At 41.7% G+C, this 10,163-nt stretch overlaps 1 protein-coding gene across 2 annotated transcripts; it reads left to right on the top strand.

Moving 5' to 3' along the window:
- The first annotated feature begins 741 nt into the window (after positions 1–741).
- On the top strand, positions 742–10,060 carry LOC115101415 (pyruvate dehydrogenase E1 component subunit alpha, mitochondrial-like). 2 transcript variants are annotated; one of them, XM_029620890.2, is made up of 12 exons: positions 742–881; positions 2,765–2,785; positions 4,581–4,649; positions 4,734–4,907; positions 5,274–5,400; positions 5,560–5,651; positions 5,796–5,888; positions 5,991–6,146; positions 6,224–6,295; positions 6,418–6,485; positions 6,737–6,845; positions 8,795–10,060. In XM_029620890.2, the coding sequence occupies exons 1-12, from the start codon at positions 825–827 to the stop codon at positions 8,957–8,959; spliced, it is 1,203 nt and encodes a 400-aa protein (XP_029476750.1). In that variant the 5' UTR covers positions 742–824; the 3' UTR covers positions 8,960–10,060. The 2 variants fall into 2 exon arrangements, with proteins under 2 accessions (XP_029476750.1, XP_029476752.1); XM_029620892.2 differs by lacking the exon at positions 2,765–2,785 and having other exon boundaries at positions 743–881.
- Positions 10,061–10,163: the final 103 nt, after the last annotated feature.

Below are 10,163 nucleotides of genomic sequence, written 5' to 3'. Positions count from 1 at the left end.
AGTCTAGTTTCATTTAACTAGGCAAGTCAGATAAGAACCAATTCTTATTTACAATGACGGCCTACCAAAAGGCTCCTCTTTGAGGACAGGGATAACAAATTCAAAAATACATGTAGGACAAAACACACCACTACATAAAGAGACCTAAGACAACATAGCATGGTAGAAACATTATTGGGCAAGAAGGTAGCGACAATACCTCACGCGAAGCAGCCACAACTGTCAGTAAGTGTCCATGATTGAGTCTTTGAAGAGATGGAGATAAAATGGTCCAATTTGAGTGTTCCAGTCGCTATCTGCAGCGAACTGAAAAGAGGAGCGACCCAGGGATGTGTGTGCTTTGGGGAACCGTTGGTTGCGGTAATGCAACATGTATTGGATGCAATCCGCCGTTAAACATACTCGAATAAGTACTTGGTAATTCATTGTGCAATCAAATACTTGAAGAGGAACTCGCTCGTACAGAAATAAGCCTGTGCTTCTGCAAAATCTCGAAGCTCGTGCATTTTTTAAATTTTATTTTATTATTTTTTTTTTTTTTTTTTTTTTTTATTAACAACAAATCAATACATAAAGCACATGAGGGAACACAAGCATACATAGATTACAAACAATGGACAATCGAGCTAGGGGGTACAATATCACATTACAATTACACAAGGACCTTAAGAAGCTCGTGCATTTATTTATTTTTAGGCGTAGCGCATGTCGTCATCTGCAGTCGACGTGGATTTTGTCGGTAACGTCATTTTGGTAGCGTTTGTTTTGACAGGCAGGAAGGACTGAGGGGAAAACCTTCTGCAGATCGCTGGCGGCCAAATAGTATGCAAAAGATGTTGACAATAATCTCCAACGTGCTGAGGGGTAGCGCAAGAAGAAATGTAAGTACTGTTTATGTATAGTATTTTACTATAGGATACACATGACCGCTTGTCCTTTTCTTAAAAAACGAGACGAGCTGCGGTCCTGACCTTGCCATTCCGATAGGCCCCGATTCGTACCCGTACGGCAGTAACTTGCTAGCCGCCCTTGGCTTTAGCTAAATATGACTTGGCAAGTTTTGGGTAAATCTGCGAACTAGCTATAATCCAAAGAATCATATGCCTACTTGGTTAGCTGCCAACTTGTCAAAATAGTTATCATTGCGGTGCGTTCAAGATTGCCTGGATTGGGAAACCCGATGTTCAATTCCATAGAATTCTACGTCGGACAGAAATCAGAGTTTGAATCAGGAAAGTGATCGATCACGACCTCAACAAGCCAGCATGTTGAATACAAATTTATTTCAACGTATTTTACCGGTTGTCTGTGCGGTTGGTCATTTTTGCTGTTGTAATGTGAGACAATATGTCCACAGGAAGTATAATTACATCTACTTTTCAAGGCGCGGGTAGTTCATTCCGTTTTCTATTACCCAAAGCATGTGCAGAACCATGTAAACACGTGCATGTGTCTTGTGCATCTATTTTTATATTGTTCGCATGTTTCAGGTGATAGAAATGCAATGCCAGCGCTTTGAAAAGTAATTAAACTGTAATGAAACAGGCAGGGAGCAGGTCTCGAACCCTCGACCTTCTAGCCCGACGTCCGGCAGGGTCGATTTCCGCGCTTATAAAGCCAGGGTCGTTACAATACTTTCCTGTGGTTATATACTTACCGCCAAAAGGATCAACCACACGGGCAACCCGTAAAGATAACTTTTCTCATTCAAACTCTCTTTGCCACCATGTCAGCTTTTAATCAAGATATCCAGTGGTAAGTAGCAACCGTCTCAATTATGAGAAAAAGCTTTGACGAAGGCTCATAGGTGAATAATGGTAAGTAGAAGTACCGGTAATGAAAAACCTTTTATTAATATATTTGGTAGACATTTCTTTATTTTGACCTCTCCACAGTTCAGTGGAAGTGTAAACTCTAACAGTCTATTACCTAGAAAAGTATCTTGGCGGTGTAAAGAATTGTGCTATTGTGAAGCAAATTTTCTGTAGTTCTACCAATTAATTTTGATTGTTAGTTCTCAGAGATGGTATTTAAATATAATTCAATATATTTTCTGCGTGCTTTTGAAAATTATCACTTAGAACCACCTAACAATTTTATATAAAGGAAAAACCCCTGTATTTAGCTCCAATTACTAATGTTCTTCATATTAAATGGATATATTTAGGCTATGAAGCCATTTATCTGCTTCCCCAGAGTCAGATGAACAGCTAGCATGCTAACTGTTGCTGTAGACTTCCACTAATTGCGCTAATGCTAGACAGCATTGGCTTGTGAAATACCTTTAACTAGGGCTCCCAAGTGGCGCAGAGGTCTAAGGCACTGCATCTCAGTGCAAGAGGCGTCACCACAGTCCCTGGGTCAATTCCAGGCTGTATCACATCCGGCATCCATAGGGCGGCGCACAATTGGCCTATAAATAAGAATTTGTTCTTAACTGACTTGCCTAGTTAAATAAACTTCCTTCATACTGGACTCGTAGACATAAAAATGCATTCCACGATGGTATTCTGTTGCAGCTAGTGATATTTTTTTTTTTATTAGAGGAGGGGGGAATTAATATTTGCAATGATTGGCTGGTCACCATGAATAACACAACTCAAATATTTGTGGCACAGAATTGTCTGAATTTTCCCTTTAATGTCTGACAATAAAATCTTTCCTGTGATTCTCTAATGTAATAATCTCTTTATATATTGATGTCTCCTGTTGTACTCCCTCACTGCTTCCCTTCTCTGGTTCTCTCCCATTGGCTGCCTGATAGGGAGCCCAGGTTGTGCCAGAGGTAAGATGTGGTTTTACTGTAGTGTAGTCGGTGATACGATCCCTGTGGCACACCCGATTCTGCCTATTTTGTGCTCCATCTTTATTCCTAATGATTTCTTTCCCTTTCACATGTTAACATTATATTCTATACTTTCACTCATTCATTTAGTTATTTATTTGGGGTCCAATTACAGAATAATTTAATATTGCATTTACCCACCCCCATAAGAATAATTTTCATTTGGAAATGTTCTCGTTCAGCAATTATGCTATGCATCATAGACCACACTTTAACAGAAGCAGAAATGGTATCTGACCGACTAACGCTAGAACTACCATCACCAAAAATACCTCTTAAAGTGGACCAACCAACCCGGGAATGAAACGTTTCAGAACCTGACATCAGTACTAACAGGGGTGCTTCTGACTCATCCATATTTGAGCTTCAGCTGGCAGAGAGGAGCCAGAATACTGACATAGCGTTGCTTCAACACCCTGAGATTGCACTTAGCTTGACTGAAGACACTCCTTTACCAGAGCTACAGCTTGCTGGGAGTAGCGGCAGCCCCTCTGTATCTTACACTCCTCCCCTCACAACCATTCTAACTTTTACAGTACTTTGCCTGATGCTGTGAGCCACCTGTTTTCTCTCACTAACACCATGCCCAAATCAGATGCGCACGTGTGTCTGCCATCGTGCACAAATGGTTTTTGTCCCCCCACACCAAACGTGATCACGACACGGAGGTTCAAGTATCAAAACAAACTCTGAACCAATTATATTAATTTGGGGACAGGTTGAAAAGCATAAAACATTTATGGCAATTTGGCTAGCTAGCTTGCTGTTGCTAGCTAATTTGTCCTGGGATATAAACATTGAGCTGTTATTTTATCTGAACTGCACAAGGTCCTCTACTCCGACAATTAATCCACACATAAAACGGTCAACCGAATCATTTCCTCCTTCCAGGCCTTTTCTTCTTTGGACTTTATATGGCGATTAACAACTAACTTTCATAATAAGATGCATTACCACAACTGACTTCAGTTCATCTTTCAATCACCCATGTGGGTATATGTTCTTAAAAACCAATGAGAAGATGGCACGTGGGTATAGGCTTCTAAAACCCAATGAGAAGTTGGGAGAGGCAGGACTTGCAGTGCGTTCTGCGACAAATAGAATCAACTTCTATTTTAGCGCCTGGCAACGTAGATGCTCGTGAGCAGTGTGGGTGCAATGATTGAATAACGTGTATGTGTACATTTATTTTGCAACTCTCGTGCACGCGACACGACCGGTGTGGTCAGCATGTAAGGCTATCCTATGGTGTGATCACTCATATTCCTTAGTGCTTGAATTGACTGGCTGTGTGAACCTGCCCACCCTGAAATTTGGTCTACAACACAATAATATATTTCTCCTTCATTAACCATTCACATTTGAACACACATTTGATTTTCAGAGTGACGGAAATATTCTGGATATGTCTTTTTCAGCCAATGAGGCATTCTTGTTAGTTGATTGGTTCAGTGTTTTTCAAGACAGTCTGACTTTTCACCGGTGCTTGTCAGTGACAATGGAGTGTTTCTTCAGTCTCATTGTGGTGTGTGGGTCAACCTCTGGAAGTATAGCTATGTTCCATACCATAGTTTTTCACTCTACTTCTCACTTTATGGGTCTGTCCTACTGCAGATGCTTTTGTGCTACCTCTCCCGGCTTGCCCAACCGCAGGTCTTGCGAAGTAGATTTGTGTTGTGAAAAGACGTGATGTCCGGTTAAATGAATCTCTCAAGTGTCCTCTGTTTTATTTTAGGCTGCCAGTCTGGTGGTGGCATCACGCTCGTATGCTGATTTCACTCCTGAGGCCACCTTTGACATTAAGGTAAAACAAAAAATATACACAATGTGTAGCTGATTTTGATGCTCAGTCTGCCGTGTTGAGTTCTCATTGTGTGTTCTCCTGCAGAAAGTTGACCTTCATCGTCTGGAGGAGGGCCCACCCCTGACAGCCACTCTGACCCGGGAGGAGGGGCTGAAGTATTATCGTACCATGCAGACCATAAGACGCATGGAGCTGAAGGCTGACCAGCTCTATAAGCAGAAGATCATCAGAGGCTTTTGTCACCTGTATGATGGCCAGGTTAGAAGACACAATCTCACTCACCTATTGTATAAGCAAACATACAGTTTCACATTAACACACACTATTTCAGGCTGGTGGGAGAAGCTATAGGAGGACAGGCTCATTGTAATGGCTGGAATGGAACTGTATCATACACATAAAACATGTGAAACACGTTTTTGATTCTGTTCCATTTATTCCATTCCAGTCATTATAATGAACCTGTCCTCCTATAGCTCATCCCACCAGCCTCCACTGACACACGCACACACTGCATTCAAATAGCAAATAGCATTTCGCTGCACCTGCAATAACATTGCTAAATATTTGTGACCAATAAAATTTGATTTTAATATGAATGCTCAGATTGTTATTCTTTGATAGGAAGCCTGTGCGGTTGGCATTGAGGGGGGTATCACCCTGTCAGATCACCTGATCACTGCATACCGTGCCCATGGCTACACCCTCACCAGGGGTGGGACTGTCAGGGAGATCATGGCAGAGCTCACTGGTGAGTGGACTTGACTCAGTCCAATAGAGAACCCTAATAAGATCTAATCACTGTACTTTGAACCTCTGATTTTATCTCCCTAAACATTAAAACTAACCTCTTTCGCTCTTTTTGTTTTCTTCCCTAATTTTTGTATTTTCTTCCTTTGCTGTCTCTTAGGTCGTAGAGGAGGCATTGCTAAGGGCAAGGGAGGCTCTATGCACATGTATACTAAAAACTTCTATGGAGGCAATGGCATTGTGGGAGCTCAGGTAATTCACAAAGGCCTAGCGTTATTCCTTTATCTTAGATTTGAAAGAATCCCATTTTGATTTATTTTTTTTAACCTCATTTGCATCTGGTTTATATCCGATTCAAAGATCCACAAATATAACACCTGCCTAATTTCCGCTCAGGTACCGCTGGGAGCCGGTGTAGCCCTGGCCTGCAAGTACCTGGGCAATGATCAGCTGTGTGTCAGTCTCTATGGTGATGGCGCAGCCAATCAGGTTTGACATAAGGCATGCTTCTTGAACCCTGCATGCATATGAAGGACATTCAACTTCAAGTTTTTATTTGACCCCAGCTGTTGACAGAATTTTTATCCACAGGGTCAGATCTTTGAGACATATAACATGTCATCTCTGTGGAAGTTACCCATCATTTTCATCTGTGAGAACAACCAATATGCCATGGGCACATCAGTAGAGCGCTCTGCTGCGAGCACCGAATACTACAAGAGAGGAGACTACATTCCTGGCATTAGGGTAGACCTCTAACTAATATATTCAAACTCCTGTACCAAAATATATTCTGTAGTCTCACACAATGCATCTGTATCCAGGTGGATGGGATGGATGTCCTGTGTGTTAGAGAGGCCACCAAGTTTGCAGCTGCTCACTGCCGATCTGGAAAGGTGAGCATCAACCTTAGTGGGTAGGATGATTGATTTGTTTCTGTGTGTACTGTGTACAGGTTTGTGTGTTTTTAGTTGAAGTAGCACAACTTAAACTTTCTCTGTGCACCACCTGTGTTAAGGGCCCTATCCTCATGGAGCTACAGACCTACCGTTACCATGGACACAGCATGAGCGATCCTGGGGTCAGGTAAAAGTCTACATCTATATTGTTATTATTGGATTACTATTGTTGTTATTGACATGATTATTGTTACATACCTATTTTTTTTTACTCCATCAGTGCCAACGCACCAGGGATTCAGCTAAGCTTTCAGTGCTCTAATATATTGCTGTCCCTGCACTCTGCTATGTCCCCCAGTAGCCTCCTCCCTGCCCTCCTACCCCCCTGTAGTGACACTGCATAGCCCTGATCCCTACCCGCTCTTCCCCCTTCCTCAGCTACCGCACACGTGAGGAGATCCAGGAGGTCCGTAGTAAGAGCGATCCCATCTCCATGCTGAAGGACCGCATGCTCAGCAACAACATGGCCAGCATAGAGGAGCTCAAGGTGATTCTCAAACATTCACTAATATACTGCACATTCAACACAGTATGAATAGGCAGCATATACAGGTATCTGCCATAATAAAGGAAATGCCAACCGTGTCTTCACAGGGTGTTGGTAGGGCTGGGCGACATCTCAAATTAATTTGTTTGTTTTGGCACAATATTCCAAATACCTGTATCACAATCTAGTTTTTTTTTTGAGAGCTTTCTTTTTTATGAGAGCTTATGTCCGTCCGCTTGTTTTCTATTGTTCTCTTTCGTTCCTTCTGCTGTGACTGTACACCTTCCCATTTACACACAGCCACTCCCCTACCTGGCACATACTTTACTATACCGTGTGAACACACTGCAAGGTAGCCATGCCACTCAAGGCTAGGTCCATCAACAACTAAACTTCCCGCGCAGGCGCACTCTTGACAGAGTGATAGCCCCGTAATAATAGAAATATATACTTAAAACATGAACTTCACACTCACGACAACAAAGATGAAACATCACTTCTTCACTAAGCGGTTTCAACTCGCTATTTGCATTTGATGTTTGGTATAACAGAATCGGACATATTGAGACATTATTTGACTGTAATAGACGAGAAATGTATCTTTCTAAGAATACCCTTTTTATGTTTCAACTCAAATTGTGCAAAGAGCAGACCCTACTAAAACGGGAGTATCAATGAACATTCTGGATTCTGGAAAATATATTCGCAGATTGTTGCGCGTGACATTGCGGTACCATGTACTGCTAGCAGCATTTAACCCACAGACTGTTAGACTAGACAGCTAGTATGTGTTTTATAAATGTGCAATAGCCATAAAAAAGTTATTATATAAGGAATTAGCAACTTATTCTGAGAAATGAGGTAGGCCACTTGATTTCAACATCTGAACAAAGTGGACAGGCTAGCATGCTGTTCAAACAGTTGGAGACAGAAGGGTGTCTTCATAACAATTCAACTGTTTTACCTCGTTAGCTAGCAAATAGATCCAAGTTTACTTTAACTGTAAAGATTAGCTGGCTACTCACTAGCAAGTGTGCTTGTGCTTGAGAGATTGTTTGAGATCTGTGTTCATTTTCTATAATGCCTGCTACAAGAAGTTGGTCATTAGTGAATGCCTTGTGTGGTTCTCATTACATTTTCAATAAAAAGGGCCATTCTGATAGACTTGAAAGCAAGATCATTGGTCATAAAAATTAAAAGCAGGTTAAACATGTAATTATTAGTGGGTCTTATGGTTGTGGAAGGCTTATATTTAGCCTAGGTATAATTTAACAAGCGCTGACTTCATTAGAGTATGTTTGAAATGCAGTGTATTTTAGCAAAGCTTCTTTAGAGAAAAAATGGATGTATGATTTTAGGTCATATCGCCCAGCCTCAGGCGTTGGGCCACCATGAGCCGCTTCAATGTGCCTTGGCATAAATTATACAAGTGTCTGGAAGTCTATTGGAGGGATTCAACACCATTCTTCCATGATCAATTTCATGTTTTGTTGAATGTGGTGGGAAACGCTATCTCAAGTGCCGCTCCAGAATCTCCCATAAGTGTTCAATTGGATTGAGATCTGGTGACTGACACACCCACACACCATTTAAACCCCCTATGCTCCCTTGAGGCCCCTCTTTCAAAGTTACTGAGATCTCTTCTTCTAGCCATGTTAGCCAAAATAATGGGAAACTCAGCATTTTTGTACATGACCCTAAGCATGATGGGATGTTAATTGCTTAATTAACTCAAGATCCACATCTGTGTGGAAGCACCTGCTTTTATACTTTGTATCCCTCATTTATTCAAGTGTTTCCTTTATTTTGACAGTTACCTACACAAAGTCAAATAGCTGAATTTGTTTGAAAAACGCATGATTATTGACACATTGAAAATAGTTACAGCTGACTGAAGCATGTCTTTGTGGATGTAAAGACCAAACTTCCCTTGTCCTGTATGTGTGCAGGAGATTGACATTGCGGTGAGGAAGGAGATTGAAGATGCTGCACAGTTCGCCACCACAGACCCCGAGCCCCCTCTGGATGACCTGTGTAGCCACATCTTTGCCAACGATCAGCCCTTTGAAGTGCGTGGTGCCACCCCATGGACCAAGCTGACGTCGACCAGCTAAAGTAGCGTTTCCCAAACTCTGCCCTCGGGACCCCAAGGGGTGCACATTTGTTTTTTCCCTCGCTCTACACAGCTGATTTAAAATAATCAAAGCATGATGATTAGTTAATTATTTGAATGGGTTGTGTAGTGCTAGGGCAATAACCAAAATGTGCACCCCTTTGGGTCCCCAGGCCCGAGTTTGGGGAACCGCTGAGCTAAAAGCTCTTGTGCCCCACCCCTTTGTCTCCCAGGCCCTTCCCCTATCCTCCATCAACGCACATTTGTCTTTGCACACATCACCTTCTCCATCTCAGCCAATGGCCTTCATGGACTCTAATCTCTCACCCCAAAGAAAGGCTCTTTAACAGAGAAGTTAAGAACCTTTCATTGTCCCTCTCCAAATGTTCTGAGACTGGTCACATGGACCAATTGTCCTTATCAACATTACAGGTGTAGTTACTCCTATTCAATGATTGTGGTTGGTTTTCTCTCCAAATATAAGATTAAAAGGTATTTTAAATAAAGTGATTTACATTGGGATTATTTTTTGTCATGCCAAATCAAATCTGTGCCTATGGGATCTTGTCTGTGTTTCGACCATGAGCGTCTCTAGGCTGCGGGTCACTCATAGCAGAACACAAACACTGCAGAGCCGCAGGAATGAAGTCTGGATATTGTGGTGTGATGCTTCAGAGAGATATTATTAAATCATGTTGACCTCATGCCTTCACTATCTTGTCAGTCATACCCCAACTTTGTAGACAATGATTGTCCTTCTAAATCATTATTTGCCCTGCTCTCTTGTTTCCTGAATTTTTTTATTTTTTATTCTATCAGCCTCATGTATTTATTGCTGAATGTGTTTTGTAACTGACATCCCAATGCGGTTTGTTCAAACTACAACTACTTTAGGCAGGAATAGAAAATGCTGATTTTTTTGGGGGGGTCGTCAACTGTTACAGTGGATCATGGTCAGAGAACAGTGGGGCACTACACACAGATCTGTCCTAGTTTTCCCCCAGAGATGCTAATGTGTCAGGAAGTGTATGTATGCCTTGATTGTCTTTGTACAGTCTATCAAACAAATAAACTTAGAAAGAAAGCTTTGTATACAAATGTGTCTGAAATGTGAATGTGTGATCCTTGTTCTAAACAAAAGGCATGGATGGGGGGCTTAATGTTAAACAATTACATGGCTATTCAACTTATATGACCCTATTGTG

The sequence above is a fragment of the Oncorhynchus nerka genome, linkage group LG19 (assembly GCF_034236695.1).
Source record: "Oncorhynchus nerka isolate Pitt River linkage group LG19, Oner_Uvic_2.0, whole genome shotgun sequence".
In the NCBI taxonomy this organism is placed as follows: domain Eukaryota; kingdom Metazoa; phylum Chordata; class Actinopteri; order Salmoniformes; family Salmonidae; genus Oncorhynchus; species Oncorhynchus nerka.
This window is presented reverse-complemented; position numbering and strand designations above follow the sequence as displayed.

Excerpts from the sequence above, each read along its gene's own strand:
- LOC115101415 (XM_029620890.2), top strand. The coding sequence starts at position 825 with ATGCAAAAGATGTTGACAATAATCTCCAACGTGCTGAGGGGTAGCGCA. Across the intron at positions 4,650-4,733 it reads AGGCCACCTTTGACATTAAG|AAAGTTGACCTTCATCGTCT; the intron begins GTAAAACAAAAA and ends GTTCTCCTGCAG. Across the intron at positions 6,296-6,417 it reads CTCACTGCCGATCTGGAAAG|GGCCCTATCCTCATGGAGCT; the intron begins GTGAGCATCAAC and ends ACCTGTGTTAAG.